This window comes from Chelon labrosus (assembly GCF_963514085.1).
Source record: "Chelon labrosus genome assembly, chromosome: 12".
Taxonomy (NCBI): Eukaryota; Metazoa; Chordata; class Actinopteri; order Mugiliformes; family Mugilidae; genus Chelon; species Chelon labrosus.
This window is the reverse complement of record NC_140345.1, coordinates 7002337-7020294: the sequence shown is the minus strand read 5'-3', so window position 1 is coordinate 7020294 and position 17958 is coordinate 7002337. Positions and strand designations below refer to the sequence as shown.

Sequence of the window (17958 nt, the reverse complement as noted above, 5' to 3'; positions counted from 1 at the left end):
GTAAATTACTTACTTTCCATCCGCCTGTTTTATCATCTGACCCATGTGGATACAATAGCCACGCTGCCAAAATGTCTTCGGCGAGTACAATGTTGAGAATGAGAAATTTAAAAAAAAAAATGTCCATTTTTTATCTTTTGGAACACCTCCAACATATGCAGCAGTCATATATTCTTTTATTAAAAGAAAGTTGTCCTGCGAATTATTAAACCTGCACTGACTCCAAATGCGCAACTCATAAGTGTCCCGCTGAGACACTTACGAATTGCAATTTACTTCGCAATAATTTGCAAACTCTTGACTCTGTAGTAATACGATTGTTAACATAATTCTGTTATTGATTTCATTTAAAGAGGTGCATGAATTTGTAGAAAGTAAGCTCTAGACGCTCTGAGTAGGCATGTCCCGATTTGAGGAAAACCATGGCACAGTGACAATCCCCGAAGCTGAGGGCCATGATAAGGAACGGTATAGCCGGGGGAAGGGGTAATAGGGTAGCAATGGTAGTAAAGGATAAAGGACAGAAGTGGAAAGAGGATTGAAGGATGAAGGGAAACACGGGCACATACACACACACACACACACACACACACACAAAAAAAAAAAAAAAAAAACAGTTGAAAGCGAAAAATCATTAGAGGAATGAAGTGAGAGTTTGGGGGATTGTTAAGATTGGAGTAGAAGGAGAAAGGGGATGGACTGAGTGAAACCAGAGGAGTGAATGAGGGTGAAAGCAACTGACATCTCTTAAGTTTTAAGTTCTTTGACTAGTAAGAAGGCTGATCCAAAAGCCTGTGGCAGCTGTATATACGGATATGGAGATGTATTTCAACTCTGCTCCTGCTTGTCACTGCCAAGAACCCGAAACTCACCCAAAGACAATCAGAACAGTTTCATGTTTACTGTAACCAAAACACGGCATGGGACTCTGCAATGGGCCATTAGCTGTGAGGTTAGTCCGACCAGTCAATGTAAAGGGAGCCTCCTGAAGAATATCTCAACTAGCTTCTTGCACATGCCCAAAATCGTAAAAACACAAGCGTAACACAGGAAAGAGACCCGCAAGAGCCATGGGCAAGAAATCTGGGTTTTTAGACACTGGGCCTGGGAAAGAATGTTGAGGCAGCACTTTTCTACACGGTCACTTTCCGACACCTCTGACTGGCATTTCTTAGGACGTTTCCGTCTCTACCAGGCCCATAGGAAGATAGCGGGAGAGATAGTGAAATGATGACGCACAGAACAGCAGACACACACTTCCACCTATCTCTGCCTGTCACTATGTCAACTATCTGCGCAGTCGCTCGGTGTCACACTGGTGTCTAGCTGTCTCCCTCTGCCACTCTTTTGTTCTGCGCTGAAGAAAGCGCGGGGCCGCGGCATCAAAGTACGACTGGCTTGAAAGCTCTGATCTGAATGCGCGCACACACAAGAGTGGGCACAGCTTTAACATGGCCTGCACGCACACACACACACACACAGAAAGAGAGAGAGGACACACTGTGCGATTCACTCAGTTCGGCTGGCTTTGTAGACAGCATCTGTTCTGCGCCCCGTCATCCTCCCTCCGTGCCCCACCCTCTGTGACAGGTGGAGGGGATTCAGACTTGCAAGATGAGGAGACACACACTAAAGTCACTGACACATGGTTAGTGTTTTGCCTACACACACACACACACTCACCCATACACACCTGCTGCGGGGTAGCGCTACAGTGCTCTGTGGTGCCAGGCAGGCTGAGCGGCACGTTGCGTGTTTACACCACCTGCTCTCAGGCCAAGCACAAGATGAGGGATTAGAGCTGACAGCGTACAGAAGAGCAGCAACACACATACAGTAGACAGATGTACAGAAAACCCTTTAACTATGCAGGAAGTCAACAGGGTCAAACGTATTCTTCTCTGCACACACACAACTAAATCAACACCCGTATATCAATCAGCTTCTCGCACCCCGTGGGACGGATAATTGTGTAAACCAGTGTTCTTGTAGCTGAGGAGTTCTCCTACCCGCAGTGAGAGGCTAGCAGCTCAGCTCCCTACTAAAACAACACCAACCTTTTGACCTCGCACTAATTTCTATAAACACACGCGTGTGGAGTAGGGCTGACCCCGGCAGCACAGCATCAACACACCGTATGTGGTCTAGATTTGCTTTGCAACTGCCCTCTCTGGCTTTTGTAGGAAGCTTTATAAGCAATAATATAAGATTAAATCTCCAACGTTCACTACACTGACCAGAAACAAATCCTTGGGCTAGCGCAAAAAGAAAAAAGAAAAGATTAAAAAAAAAAATGAATCTAAAAAAAGATGATGTGTCTTTGAAAGGAAAGTTATGAGGACAGCATTGCGTTGTGCAACAGGCGGGGCTGATGTTAGCCAGTCTTTGGGGGGGGGGGCCTGGCTTTTCAAAGAAAACTTGGTTGACTTAATGTGGCAGAGGCTGGAAATGCTGGGAACCTTCCAGGGAAATGTCTTGTCCTCTGGGGAAAATGTGGGACAGGGAACGAAGCTGTGGGTTGACAATGTGTGCGCCCGCATGTGTCTGTGTGGGAGCTCCTCATGATAGTGGTTCTATTTTGGAGAGACTTGTGCAGCAGAGACATTTCTTAGTTATCTGCCGTTTCCAGCCCTGAGGAGGTGAGGCAGGTCTGCATCCATTCCCAGTGTGATCGAGATGAGCTGCCAAAGAAATGGGAGCGTGAGTAGGTGCAGCCACCTCCGCACACACACACACACAGGAGGCACGACAAACCACTTGGATGTGCATTTGTTATAGTGGTAATTGTTCCAGAGCAGTAATTGCCACAGCGTAGCCTGCTGATAATTAACACTGAGCACAATGACAAATCGGTGCGCAAACAATTTGACCGACTGAAGCGGATATTGACTGAATAAAACAGGCACACCACCGAAAATGGATGTGCAAAGTACACATACATGGACAAGCACACACATGCACACAGCAGCAAGTGAACAAACATCGCAGACCTCCTCCGGTGGATTCCACACATTTCTCTCTACCACTCAAGGACATGTTGATCCTTCTCTCTCCTCCAAATTACAGGGTGGAAGAAAAAGCAGGATTGTGAAGGGGAGACAGGGGGAGGGAGAGAGGGCTTGGTCAGGGTAGGGAGCAATGATGGGTTCAGGTGTTCAGGAACAGCTGGTCTTCAAATAAAAACAGGGGGGGGAGAGGGCGGACAGAGAACAGAGCGGAGGCACGGAGAGGGTGAGAGAGATGTATATAAAGACGGGAGATTAATATTTCCTGAGAGATGTGAGGAATAATTAAGGGAGACTGTTTATTGTGACTGACATCCCAAAAAGACAGCCGCAGCTGGAGGGGGCAGCATAATGCATGTTGTGTGCCGACGCGTGTGTACTGTACACACAATGATACAGTGGATGACAGACAAGCAAACACAGCAGGCTCACTGTCCACGGATCAGCTACATGATATCTAGTCAACACAGGACCAAATATGAGCTTCCTCACACACACGGGGAACACAGCAGGCTCAGATCAGCTGTCAGCAAACAATGCCTTCTGGTTGGCATTTTTTATTTATTTTTTTTTTTAAATGTGGACCTGAGCTGACAATACGCATTACCTCAAATGTACGCCACAGTACTACCAGTACCTAAAGTAATCCTCCCCATTCGATTACATGTTTAATTTTGTTGCCTCAAGCCCAACAGAGGAACAAAAAGGCGTAAACAAAAATGAGGCTGGAAACCGAGTTGGATGTTTTACAGCCAGCTACACATTAACATTTCCCTGTGGAAATCTCCAGAGGCAGTTAAACGAACATTTAAGGACTGCTGTACCAAAGTGCCTTATGTTCAAGCTTCGCTAATTTAGAATGCCTGTTGCAACAGAAAATGAACAAAGCCTCCAATTTAATATTCCAACTTCAAGCATAACTGGGTTAAGTTATTTAAATCCTGCAACTATTGATAAGGATGGCTGATTTAACATTTCGTAGAGAACAAGCGGATGCATTAAGCAGAACTGCAGCATAGTTTCTCATTGCAAATTGCATGTATAGCCATGATAGATATTCTATAGGCTTTGGCACCCTCTGCAGGATTATAGAAGCACCTCAATATCCAAACAGTCCGCCCCATCCCTAATTGGGCTTTGTGCAAGACAATGTGCAAATGAAGCTGCTCAGAGAAAGATATGTTAACCTGAACCTAAATACTTTTTATAGAAAATAACTTTATAATTTAAACATAAGCCCAAACCCGCTGTAGGTTCGTTAACAAATATAATTAGGCATGTTTAAACAGGCAGTAAATGGAAGCTTTTAAATACCCACAGATAAACCAGCTCAAGGTTTGTTTTTGTACATATCCCTCACCTCGACAGTGAAGGCATAAATACTCAAGTGTTTTCTCCCCTTTAATGAAGTATGTTTAACATTTTCTGTCCGTTTTAATCTCTAGGTGGCACTGTGGCTCTGAAAGACGCCGCTACATTATGACATCATTCCTTTCTCCTGAACTGTCAACTGTGTCGCTTATGGAAATGTAATCATCCAGCATTGTTAACAGAACAATTTTCATTGGTTGTCATGGCGTTAGGAGATCAATCTGTACAAACCTCATCCGATACATGAACACCGTGGCAGGAACGGTAAATTCATATGGAAGAGAAAGTGGTAGTATGACAGTTGAGCGTCTGGCGGCTGATGAGAAGCTATATTGGCTCACTGATCAAACCGTTCCCAGGAAGCATTTGCAAGAAGATGAGACAGCACCCACAAGTCAGAGAATGGGAGCATCTTAACACAAACTAATGGTCACTCACTGCCCTTTGGACAAAATGACATTTAAACCAGACTGCCAGACATCAGCTAGGGATGAACTCATGTAAAAGCTTCATTCCCTCTACCAAGCTCAGTGCGTTGTATTCACACTTCAGCAGGGAAAGTTCACCCTCTGCATAAATCTTTCAATTATCTTATGTCCCAGTAAAACTCGCTTAAAACCAAAGCCTAAGAAATATATATGCAAGAGAGCAATTATTGCATATTTTGACAGAGTAGTGTCCCCATAGCATTTGTGATGAAATATTCACAGAAAGTTAAAAACAAAGAAATGTGCACAGCAGTTGACTTTGTCCAAAAAGATTTATTATTACACAGTTTTCTTGTTTGCAGCCGAAACCTGTGGAGAAACAGACAAAAGGGATAAATATTAATAAATTACTGCAGCAAATAAAGTATTGGTGTCTAGTGCATTTGTGGGCAATTAAGAAACTTGCTGCCACAGTAGAAGCAAATGATTTTAGATGATTTTATTCAACTGAAATCAAACATAAGGTCCCTTCTGCTAATAGTATTCCACTGGTTTACCACTCAAGTTTTAAATTTCACCCACTGCAATAGTGTTTCAACAGGAAGCATGCATCTTAAAGGAGTTCAGATGATATCAAAATGTAATTTCACAGGGACTTGAGAATAAAATGTTTGGAAGAGAAACAGTCGTTACATCTACTGCCAAAACACCATAAATACACTGATAATACCTGGCAAGTGAAAAACATCAGTCTCTCAAAAAGCCATCACAAACTACAACACACAAGAGAGATTCAAGAGGTAGTGGAGCCACATCAACATGTTTCCTGCCAGTTCTGTACAGCAGGCAGGCGGGGCCCAGCCCAGGCCTGTTCATCTGCATACTGCTCATTAGCATGGGTAAACAAGGAGAAAACTGGTGCCATACGGCAGACTTGCCAAGCATGAAATTTCCTCCTCATGTTTACCCCTTTACCCTTGGATTATCACAACGTTGTTGCCTCTCTCCTGATTTTTGACAAGGCCCAACTGTGATTTGTTTTTTTGTGATAGCTAAAACAATTCCAGTACTGTGCCACACAAGACACGTAATGCAGTTGGCTGGCAGGAGAAATTTGCCCAAGGACATGTGCTTCAAAAAGCCTTGCATGCTGAAGTGACACAGGGGCCGTGTACTCCCACAACAGACAGGGCGTTGCATCAAAGCAAGGGATGATACTCTGATGCTCACAAATGCTTAAGGCACTACTCATTCATCAGAACATTGTTAAAAAGGAAAAAAAAAATCTTCACACAAGGTAAAGCACTAAACCTTTGCCTGGACAGCATAGGGTTATGATGGCATTCAACAGCTGGAGAGCCTGATACCAGATCATTTAAATTCCAGTAAACAGTTTGACCAGGCTGAAACCCTTCTATCAATACACTACATCTCCACAGTACAAATGGTCATGAAACAGTTATATGCATTAACTAAACTAAGGTCTTAAATCAGACACACGTGTTTTAAGGTGCTAGGTTTACTGTATTTCCAAGTTCATTGAGCTGCTGACCCCTTGTATATGTTAAGGAAATGCACCATAATGTACCAGAAAGAGGTAACGGTGAAGAATGGTTGAGGATTTTTGCAGCAAATCAATTTCATGTTACATGCAACCCATATACCCACATACAATGATGTGTAGAAGCAAGACGTGTAAGCAACCATATCAGCATCACGCATTACGTAAGCAAATGGATGGGTTTGTTTCATCGACCAAAGCTTTTGTTCCTCCAGAAAACAGGTTTCAGTACATTTATTATTAGGTGGAATGTTTATGAAAATGTTGTGAGCTACATGTTCTTCAGTTGAGAAAAAAAAATGGTTCCAATACATAAATGTTTTAAGACTTAAATATTAAGATTTTGGGGTGTTTCAAAAAACACGTATAGGTACATTCTTTATTACACTGCAAAAGCTGGTTAACTGAAAACTTAACTGACAGTAAAATAAGTAAAAAGACAACAATTGGAGTTACTGGCAAAGTTAGGCAATGTCTAGTTTTGCCAACTTTAAAAAATCAACATAATTAGTTGCTTGTTCCTCACCTGGCCAGCAATTCTGTCCAGGTCTCTGGTTCCCTGGGAGGTGAGTCTGCGACCACTAAGAAGTAAAAAAAGAAAAAGTGAGGAAATAAAATGGAACAAATCAGCCTTTACACATGGGATGCTTAAGCCTTCAGTGACGAATTCTTTATGCCACATTGACCATAGCACCACATTTAGAAGCCGCTGATCCAGTCTGTACACATACGACAAATACTCATCAACGCTGAAACAAATCAAAATTGAATTCCATTTTCTTGCCACTTCAAATGAATGAAACCAAGGCAATCAATTAGTCCTCTTGCGACAGTGTGATTAGATCTCATAGGCCGAGCAAAATTCTAGTTTGTGTATTTAGAAATTTCAGTTATCTGGCATCATTTTAATGGCTTTGATTATGGCTCTGTAAAGATAAAAATATACGGAAGAAATTGAAGACAATTTGTTACTGAGTACACATAGAGTACCAGCATAGAGGTACAAGTGTAGGCGTGTTCTACTATCGCTACAGTAACAAAGCGCAGGGGTAGGAATCTAAAACGGGCATGAATTTATTTTTATTCAATATAGAATAAACTCAATGCTTGGTGCAATAGATTTTCCTTATTTTGGGCCAAAACACCACATCTGTCAATCAAGCTGCCTCGTGTCTCACTGTTTAAGAGTTTGCACTGTCAGTATAGTAAGTATCCTGTCACTAGTCTGCTGTTGTTATTTTGGTAATGTGCTCATAAAAACTGCAGCTTCCCTTTGTTAAGTTAATTGTTATGATAAATCCAAACTTCACTGAAGTGCTTAAATTATGTAGATGAACCAAAAGATTACTTTAGTATGATGCTGCACTGCATGCTCACAGCTCAGCGCTGCCTTCTTTGCTCCATTGGCATTACTACACATACCGATCTTTGGCATTTAAGAATGGATTCACAATTGTAAAATCTTGGCACTGCATTTAGGGTACAGTGTTCAAAATAAATGTTGATTCACTAAACCTTTCAAGTAGTCATGTAAGGCTTGCTTTTAATGGGATTGTATCATTATGGATACAATCAGTACCCACCCATTGGGATCCTTCTCAATCATCTTGAGGAGCTCAAGGGCCTGCAGCACCTTGCGGGCCACGTTCTTTGATCCTACGCTGTAGTGGGCAGGGCACACACCGTTCCTCTTGCGACCGCCATAGATCTTAGTCATGGAGCCAACACCAGCACCACCACGGAGATACAGGTGGCGAACTGTAGATGCTGTAGGAGCAGAGAGACAGATTGTCAGTTGCAAAATGTTACAGTGAGGGGAGTCCACAGAATAACAGATGTTTGGATAAATGTAGGAATGTCTCAGTAGGAATGTACCAAAAAGCTGCAGTGCCGATTCATAAACACGTTCTTCAAAAGCACATTCTGAGCACTGAGTCTCCTTTAAATGGCCTTTTAACGATAAGATTAGCGGATGAAAAGAACATATCCCCATGCTCTATTTTTGAGTTCATTATAATATTAGAAATTCATAAACACTGCTGGAACACAACACCTAAGAAGAATCACAAGTTTCAGTGGTGGACTTAGGGAAACTTCAGTAAATAAAGACGAAAACAACTCTTAAGAAAATAATCACATAATTATTTTCTTAAGAGACTTACCAGCTCTGATGTAGAACCAGTTCTCATCACAGGGGGCCAGCTCCTTGTGCTTGCCCAGCTTGACAAGGTCCACCCAGTCTGGCACCTTCAGCTTTCCAGACCTGGAGACAGGAGAGAATAGTACATCTCAGTTCTGACAGACACAAATACAAACACCTGCAGAGCACCATTAGTTTCTCTTTAACCGATCCCTCATTTAACTAAACACAATGGTACAACAGATGTAAACAAGTCCACTAAAAACTACATTTAACACAATCACTTGTTTGGGCACTGTTTATGGAAATGGTAAATATAAAGATGAATATATTACTTCTTCAGGAAGGCCGCCAGGGCACGGACGAACTCCTGCTGGTTGACGTCTTTCACTGTGACACCTGGCATCTGAATAAGATATAATAGATAAACCACCGTTATATGAAGCACACCTGGAGAGGTAAACAGAAAAACCTAAACTTTTACCCACCAATTCAAAATTTCTTCCCGATAGAAATAGTTAAGTGTGAGTTCAACTTACACACGAGTGTGGATAAAGTGTGAGCTCAGTGGAACTAGAGATGTGACTAAATAGAAAAGCCAGTCTAACGACAACAAGCAAAGACTAAACCATTTAGCCCAACTATATAAGAAAAGCTCTCGGATAGCGTAACACGTTTTAACCGGCATCTTAGCTTAGCATGAGCTCAATAACTAGCTTCCGTAACCGTCAAGCCACACTTTGACGACTGTTTCCCTATCATCGATAGACCATGCACAAATATTATCAAAAACACTACATGCTATGGCTGTTTCAGGGATGTCCACAATCTTACTTTATTTTAGAAATAACTAAAATAACTCAAATCGGGAATGCTAGTCACTCGCTACCAGGCCTCAACGAGGTAGCATGGGGGCAGCCATTACTAACGGAGAGCAATATTCAAATTAAATCGTTGTAAAAAACTGACAGATACATTTACACACCTCCCGAAAAGCTCATCCACTTTATTACTCTGTACTTAACATTCAACTAGACTACAACTGCGAAGCAAATTCTGCAGAATAGAAGGTATTTAGAGTAATATACCCGGGGAAGGAAAAAATAGCGCTTTACCTTGCTTGTGGACAGCGAAGGGAAGAGGGTGGAACGGGGTTTCCAACCCCTGTTAAAACGGGCAAATCTCGTTCTTTTACGCGAGACCAGAGCGTTGTCTTTTTCACCGATGTCGCTCATCGCCGTTTCCGTTTGCACGATAATTGGTTGACTGATTTCTAGACATAGAGAAGTGCAGATCAAGGTTCCCGTCGATTTTCGACTTTCACCTATTCGGGCGAATAACATGGCTTACTTTACTTAATTTATTTCAATCATGTGCCTATCTGATACAGAACATTCTACAACTAATACACCTTAAAATAGGGGCAGATATAAATGAATAATTTATTTCCATATCATAGTCCCATTATCATACTATATAGTCATAATTTTCAACCTGTCCTCCTAGGCTCTGCTTCTTCCTTTAAACAAACATATATTTAAGCTTTTCACATCACATTGCACCCCTGCCTAGAGCTCCGCTGTCTTGGTACACAGGGATAATAATTCGTGCACATATGCTTGGATGATTTTTTTGGAGACATGGGCACATTTTCTGGGATATAACCGTCAGCCCCGCAGTTCAATGAAGTTCATTTGCATGTAAAAAGCAAACAGTTTGAGCAGACAAAACTCAACCAGTTTTCACTGGCTCCGGTTGTCATTCGGGGCTTTATGAACTTTGTATATTAATGAGTGAACTGTCTTAAATCGCAGAGATGCTGATAATATACGCAGGCACTGTATAAGCCGAAAGGAATTTTCTTTATTGAAGACATATTTTGTTTCAAGGAACAGTGCCTTTTTTAATGTCTCTCTTCAGCTTCATCACCTCCAGCTCCAGCCTGTTCCATCAAAAAATACAAAGCAAAGTTAAGCACTCCATCTAATGTTCCACTGTCTCTCTCAAATTGTAGAAAAAAATCCCAGGCAAAAATCTTTTCTTTTTCTTTTTTTATTTGCCACAATAACAAAGAATAACCCGCATTTCATTGCTTGTCCATGCTAATGTACCAGTGTGTGTGTGCACCTTATTTACATAGTCCTGTGGCTGACAGAGGCGGTGTTGCCCTTTGCTCGTATCAGATGGAAAGGGCAGCCATGCTCCAACATTGACACAATTGATATGTTTGCAGAGACAGGAGAGATATAGAAGGAAGTTTGATAAGCAGGGGTTTATGAATCAGGCTTACTCGTCAGTGGGGGCAGACACTTAGAGTGATAGGTAGGAGGGAGAGATAGAGACTGGGAGGGAAATAAAAAGACAGCCAAGTCATACATAAGATAGATTATAGCTTTGTATATACTATCTGTGTCATCGCAGGGCTTCACAACAGGTAACAGCAACTTTTTATTCTAATGTACGCCTTTTGCATAATATCAACATTTATGCAGCCACTGTCTATGGCTATGTGACTATGCTAGAATGTGCTTATAAAGAGCCTAATTGATTCATTAAGGCAATTAATTACACTGGGAGTGTCTAACAACCAACTTGAATTGAAAACTCACACAAGGTGGATTGAACGCCATTAATTACTTCAGTAAATCAATTTTGCTGAGGCCCTTCAAGTTGTGAGACAGGAGACAACTGTGTAAAGTGATTATCAAGTGGTATAAAGCGGTTATTCTAGCGGGTCCATGATTATTATGGAAGTGACTACTAACTCCAAATGTTCTCAAAAGGTCAAACTAATTACATGGAATGGACAGGTGGCATACTGAGGCAGCACATCTTCTATTTCAATATTCATCCATTGCGCTTTATGCGAGACTGTAGCTGCCAATCATCTTTGAATACATTTGCTGAAAACTGCTCACCAGGGGAGTGTGCACTTTTGTGACTGGGCGTCGGTGTTCTTGTATTTAAGAATAAATGTCTGCGCCTATTTGTGTTTCACAGAGTATGTGAGTGTGGATGAAGCATAGTGAGCCAGAGGGAAGAAAAGAGTCAAAACAAAGATCAGACAAAGAAGGAGAGAGAAGATAGTGTTAACAGTATGCTGCCACCCAGCTTGGTGCTTGTTGCTCTGTGTTTGCATGGTTCTCACATCCTCAGCGGAGAAGATGTGTCAAGTCTGGTCCGGCCTGACCTTTTCACTCTCCAGGCACGTTTACAGCTCTCCAATACCTATCAAAATATCTACTCTTTCTCTGCCCGTCTCTCCGCCTCTAGCACAAACTTGCGTCACATTCTGTATCCTTCTACAGCTGTACTTTCTAACCTCTACCCTTTGCCACTCTTTTCCCATTAACATTCCCTCCATTAGCCATAATTTCTCTTTATGGTTGAGTGTTCCTTTGACAATGCAAATCAAAGCTGCAGGGGCAGCCTTTGCTTAAAGAGCCACGAGGAAACGCAGGGCAGGAGTGGCGAGTAGAGCAGGAGTGAACAAGGTTATATTTGCATGAGCATCAGTATGTTATTTTTCTTTGATTTTTGCTCTTTCACATTATTATCATTGACGAATGATGAACTGTTCTCAAATATACATTCTTTGCCTTTATAAATAATTTTTTCTCTTTCTTTTTAACCCCTCCCTCAGACATGGAACACATGTGGCTATACTCCCTGTGCCAGTGCACTCTATCTGTATCTATAATTGTGGTGAGTGTGAGGCTGTGCATGGCAGTCAGCAGCAAAAATACTGTGGCCGATGTCCAAGACCAAACCCAGGGAGCCGGGCCCCAACCTGGGAGTGTCTCGTGCTGTCTTCTGCTGTGCCTGGGCTGGGTGGGGGCCATAGGAGGTGCAGTGGGAGTCCCCGTAGCTGTGTTACTCAACCTGCGAGCCCCCCAATGTCTATACACCTGCATTACCATTGTCTGTTGCCCCATGTTGGTCAGGCAGTTTACCATGTTCCTGTTAATACTACTTACACTGGATGCCCACCTACACCATCATTTGGCAGACAGGTGAGTCTAGAAGAAGGTTACAGCGTTTTATGAGTAGCAGATGAGAGATAAAAATGTACAAGTGTGTGTCAGACATTTGGAATTAAATCCAAATGAAATATCTTAGAAAAGACATTTTTTCTTCAACCAACACTCTCAAGCATGCTTTTGGGAACAGAGAAAGAAAATCGATACAAGAGTAAATGAAAAAAAAAACAAAAAAAACATGCAGCATTGTATGGAATTCTGTTACATGAAAGCAGGTTGTTTGTTCGGAGCTCATGAAGCTGTTTTTTACCACACATTGCGCCTTCTGAGAGATGGGGGGTAAAGTTTCTCTGAAGTGCTTAGAATTTTGATTGATAGTGACCTATAAATGCAACATTTCAGTGGAGGAGGGACCGTATAACTTCTGTTTTTATATAAGGTTCAACTGTGCCAAATAGTTAACCAATTACTTGATGTAAAAATGTATTGTTTTCTTAAATCTGTTTGGAGTCAATTCAGGACCTTGGACACATCTAGTAAATATTGGCACTGTTAGTCAGAATAAAAATGCCCTTGGCTTGCAAATTTTTGTTAGTAATTGATGAATGTTTAGGCAACGTTGGACTCTAGGAATAATACCGCTATACTCTTGTTTCTCTTTTTAGTTGAAAGAAATTAAGTGCAGTCTGAGTATTAACTCTGTGCAAATTTCTCAACATGTCTTTGAATGCCAGATACTCCTTGGTGGTGACCCACCAGCGAGCCCTGTGTGTGGTCCTGCTGTGCTGGGTGGCTTCGGTTCTGTCCTCCTTCGCCCAGTTCATAGGCTCAGATGTCCTCGACACTGGGAGAAGAGCTGGCACCGATCAGAGCACTGCTGGCCTCGGGCTGGACAGCAACTGGACAAGCTCTCTACCCCAAGTTCCTACGTCCCCGCCCCCTAAGTATTATGATGACCTCAAGGTCATAGCGAAGTACCTTCCGTATGGAGGTTTCTTGTCGAAGTTTTATGTGACGGACATGCACAACTTCACTTATGCTGAGATTCACAGCAGCCACTGGGGCGTTTGTGCCCCTGACACTATTCTGAGCCCACAGTATCTAGTCTATGTTCATGGGATAACAGTGTTCCTGCTTCCCTTGCTTTGCCTGCTGGCCATTTACCTAGACCTGCTGCTATGCATGAAGCCAAGGAAAACCCCTTTTAGTCATGCAGACTCCCCAAAGCATGATTCCTTAATGGTCCGTTCACTGGCCCTGTCCCTCTCTCTTTTAGTTCTGCTGTGCCTGCCACTCCACATTATCCATGCTATGTTGCTTTACCTCCCCAATACCCATCTTCCTGACTGGACGCATGCCTTGGCTTCGTTCCTCTTCCAGCTGTACAGTCTTGTTCCCCAGCTACTCTTCACTCCTCTGAGGAAACCAAAGGGGAAAGAACGGGTGTCCTTTCCTCTTGCTGTTCTAAACCTTGAACCCACAGAAGCCCCGTCCAGAGGAAAAGCTGTCAGAATGGCACTGTGCGAGGCGGTGCAGGCAGCGCCATGGTTTTCAGCCAAACATTCCCTTAAAGCCAAAGTGTGCCCAGATGTGTGATCTTTTCTTTTCTTTTCACAAAGTAGAAGATCTGTGTTTTTCTTTTTTTTCAGACACAAAAACAGCTTAATTTTGATCCTAGAACAAAGTTTCCACCGTGTTTTGTGTGCAAAGAAAATAACAAGTCTTTGTAACAAATGACTTGCGGACTTAATAAATACAGCATATCCCTGTTTGTTGTTGGCTTCCTAACTAATCAGGAACCTCGCGCACACGTTATGAATAACTCGTAAATGAAAAGGCCAGTTAATTATCAGGTCCCACACCAAATGTCAGTGAGAAAATTATGTCTCCAGATGATAACCACTATCCTGATCACAGATGTCTGTTTTCTTTGGCTGCTCTTCCTATGGGTCTTATTCTAAGCTTGCTTTAAATCTCCGCTAAGCCAATCTCCAGTAATGTAGATATATGAGTGACAGCGTTTAATTAAACATTCAGTAATAACATAGTGGTCCAGAGAGGACGTAGCATTGTAGGGGAAACATAATTAACCTGGTTATGACACAATATTCATAGCTGTTTTGATTAAACTTGTAAATACAATGTGATGTTCTATTGTAATAAAAAAGGCCTTGCTCACACTAATTAGACTGTTCATCTTGAACTATCCTGGTTTGAGAAATCACTGATGGGGAAAAAAGGAAAAATCCATCCTTTTGCACAGAGCATAGGCAGGACAATCAACATGCTTTTTTTTTTTTTCTGTTTACTGTTTCTTAATCCTGCTTTCCCCCCTCTCTCCCTCAGGGTTTAAATTGGTTGTGTGCTATTTTTGTTTGCCATGAAATAAAATAAAAATCATGGACTGAAGCACATTATTGATGGGGAAATCTGGTAAAGGGGAAAAAGGCCTCTCTGACACGGCTGCCCATTGAATTGTTCTGTCTTTCTGTCTGCCTGAAAGCTCTTTGCTTCCTGATTATGCTACGCTAGACCCACTCAGCCACCTCAATCAATGCCTCATGCCATACTGTCACTCTGTACACACCTCCTTGACACGCTAGGGTCACGCTGCCAGGACCAAAGAACATAAACTGCGCTCGCCATCTTAAGGTCGCAAGTGCTAGGCTTCTAGAGATGGAATAAACTGTGTCTAATCCACTGTGTTGCAGCCAGAAAAATAAAAAGTTTGTCTGTGTCATTTACTGCGATTCGTAGACGTGAAATATGACTGTCATAAATGGGTCATAAATGCGAAATTCTCTGATGTGAACCCGTTCCAGGACATTAATCATTGAAACTAGCTTCAGAGAGAGGCTATGTGAGTTATTCATAGACTTCTTGCCGCCATTATTGGCCAGGTTATGGTACATTCACGGCATGTCATAAGCTCAGAAAGGAATATAGCAAACTGTTGTCTGGCTTGTCTCTATCTTATTTTTTTTCATTGTTTATTGATTTGATAATGACCGTCGATGATCACAGTGGTGGTCTGATTATCATCAGGACTAGCAGTTGTAGCATTGTAATGACCAGACCAGTTTCCATGGATTCACCAGAAAACGCAGCCTACAATAATTTTTGTGAATTTTAATGTGATTGCAAACTTTCAGTACAGAGAAAAACAGTTTGAACTAAAAAAGGTATACATTTTTGCAGATTTTTTTTTTGTGTGTACCTGTGAGGGGAAGCAGAAATAATAGAATCAAACAGCCAAAAACAACAACCACACTGAGTGCTGTGAATCCCACAGAAAACAAACAGACAAAACCTTTGTTTGAAGGACATACACGTCAGTTTTGAAGAGAGGGACTATATTCTCAGTTTTATTACTCATCGACCACAGTGGGTCTGATAGCAGGAGCTACCAGTGCTATCTTTGCGTCATCATAAACTGAAGATATGTCTACTGAATTGTTTGTTGGCCAGAGTGTCACCTCATGCTGGTAGCGCCTGGCAAGTCCATTACTTTGATTGCCGTTTGACAATCTATCTTTATGACAGGCGACCGTGGAGCTTTGCCGTCGATGGAAGAGAAACACATCGATCTATCACCCTGCGACCTCCAGCGGCTTTCAAATCTAGCTCTGCACACAGATGGACATGTTGAGTGCTTCTTGACAGAATCGGGTATTGATTGTGTAGAAGTTAATGGCAGAGTCATATTTTTTCTTCGGGCATGTGACTCAACCCTCCTGTCACCCTTTTCTTCCTCGCTATCTGTTCTTATGATCCATTAGCCCAGCCACAGAACCTTCTGTTTTGTTTATTCTGACTGAGCCGCCAGTTCTAACCGTCTCCGCCGCCTTCATCTTTATCTCCCCCACATATATTCCCCATTGATCTAATCATATGCTCCATCTCCTGTTCTCCTTGCACAGGATTTCAAAAACAGCACCTGCTAATTAAACAGTAAACACATCCGAAAAGAAGTATGATCCCCGGGGTTATTTTCAGATTCTTTTTTATTTTGTCGTGCTTTGTATCTTTCCCCTATAAAGAAATAGTTAGCTATATATCAACAATGGCACATGGACTCTAAAGTAAACAAGAGTGAAAGACAGGAGAAGAGACAACTAGGCACAGGAGACAAAGAGAGAGAAAGACTGGGAAAGAGAGGAAAGGTAAGAGGAAAAGAGTGAAAAATGACAGCAATTTTCTCTACAGTAGAACCAAAAACAAAACCATGGGAAGTGTACATTTCTTTAACATTTACAATTATAATAATAACAACGGCAATAATAATAACAGTAACAACAATCAAAACCTTTCAAATAATAATTATAATTAATAAAAAAATCAATAAGACCTCTGGTTTATCATAAAGACAAATGATATATTTTTTTTATTCTTTTCTTTATTTTCTTTAAAGATCACTGGACAGTAGTTTGTTCGGCTTTGCACCTCTATAGGCTAATATTCTGTGTTAGTATAGTTGCTTCATAATGCGTTTCAATAGTAAACAGTTTTCTTAAAAGTTTAATTTAATTTATGTTGCTCTTCTTTTTTTTTTTATACAAACAATGACTTCAGAGATATGTATATTTGTTCTGTCAACATGTTTACTGTACGTATGAATGTGTGCATGTATCTGCATATGTGTGGTAGCGCTCAGAAAAACACCCATCCACTCTTCTCTCTCATCCATTCCCTTCTGCTATCGCTCCCCTTGCCCTTCTTATTCAGACTTTTAAACCTTTTTATCCTCTTAATGACATTCTAAAATAATTACGCTTTTCTTTAATGCCTAAGCAAGTCATATTCCTTTCTTCTTTCTCGGGAGCGCAGCCCAACACTAATCCTTTCATTATTAGGAGCCAACAAAGGAGGAGCGATAGAGGGGGGCTGACAGAGAGAAGAAGGGGAGAAGATGGTAACAGGTGAATAGAGTGGAAGAAGGATGTGGAGAATAGAACCACATTTCTCTCATTGCTGCAGTGAGAGGGGGTTAAAAAATGTTTTATTTTATTAATTTTTTTTTCCACAAATGGGCAGGCCACCCAAAAGGGATAGCAAAACAAGACAGTTAGCTTGCTCATGAAGTATGGATCCATCCTGGGACTTTGGCCTTACACTCTCCAGTGTTGCTGGAATTGTATATGAGCTGCACTCTTCAGGCAAGATGCTTTGGCAATTTAAAAAACGTAATATTTCTAGCATCGAGCACCGAATAGCTCCTGGTCAACTCAGCTTCTCCCGGTTTGTCCCCACATACCTTCTCACACCCTGCTCCCACTCTCTCCTTAAGTCAAAGATTGAGCTTTGTGAAATGGATTCTTCCATTCTCCAGGCAGGGAATTATAGCAGTCATCTGCCTCTAATTCCCTTTCCACTTTGGCGACTGCACAGGCAGAGGGCCGGTTTTCTTTGTGCTCCCTGCTTTCCCTCTTGATCAAAATAATTATGGCGTCATTTTGTTCTTGTCTACATTCAC

The 17958-nt window shown here is 41.8% G+C and overlaps 2 protein-coding genes across 2 annotated transcripts; one reads left to right on the top strand and one right to left on the bottom strand.

Annotated features, from left to right (window-relative positions):
* Positions 1-5117: 5117 nt before the first annotated feature.
* Positions 5118-9680, bottom strand: rps19 (ribosomal protein S19). The gene is made up of 6 exons (XM_084556655.1): positions 9621-9680; positions 8841-8911; positions 8528-8628; positions 7949-8132; positions 6892-6946; positions 5118-5173 (listed from the first exon to the last, which is right to left on the bottom strand). The coding sequence occupies exons 2-6, from the start codon at positions 8909-8911 to the stop codon at positions 5144-5146; spliced, it is 441 nt and encodes a 146-aa protein (XP_084412781.1). The 5' UTR covers positions 9621-9680; the 3' UTR covers positions 5118-5143.
* A 2196-nt stretch (positions 9681-11876) lies between these two features.
* On the top strand, positions 11877-14081 carry LOC311496587 (adenosine receptor A1; the record flags this gene model as incomplete). The annotated part of the gene is made up of 2 exons (XM_084556474.1): positions 11877-12518; positions 13220-14081. The coding sequence occupies exons 1-2, from the start codon at positions 12151-12153 to the stop codon at positions 14079-14081; spliced, it is 1230 nt and encodes a 409-aa protein (XP_084412600.1). The 5' UTR covers positions 11877-12150.
* Between the last annotated feature and the right edge of the window lie 3877 nt (positions 14082-17958).

Excerpts from the sequence above, each read along its gene's own strand:
- rps19 (XM_084556655.1), bottom strand. The coding sequence starts at position 8,911 with ATGCCAGGTGTCACAGTGAAAGACGTCAACCAGCAGGAGTTCGTCCGT. Across the intron at positions 8,133-8,527 it reads CTGGTTCTACATCAGAGCTG|CATCTACAGTTCGCCACCTG; the intron begins GTAAGTCTCTTA and ends CTGCTCCTACAG. Across the intron at positions 5,174-6,891 it reads TGGACAGAATTGCTGGCCAG|GTTTCGGCTGCAAACAAGAA; the intron begins GTGAGGAACAAG and ends GTTTCTCCACAG.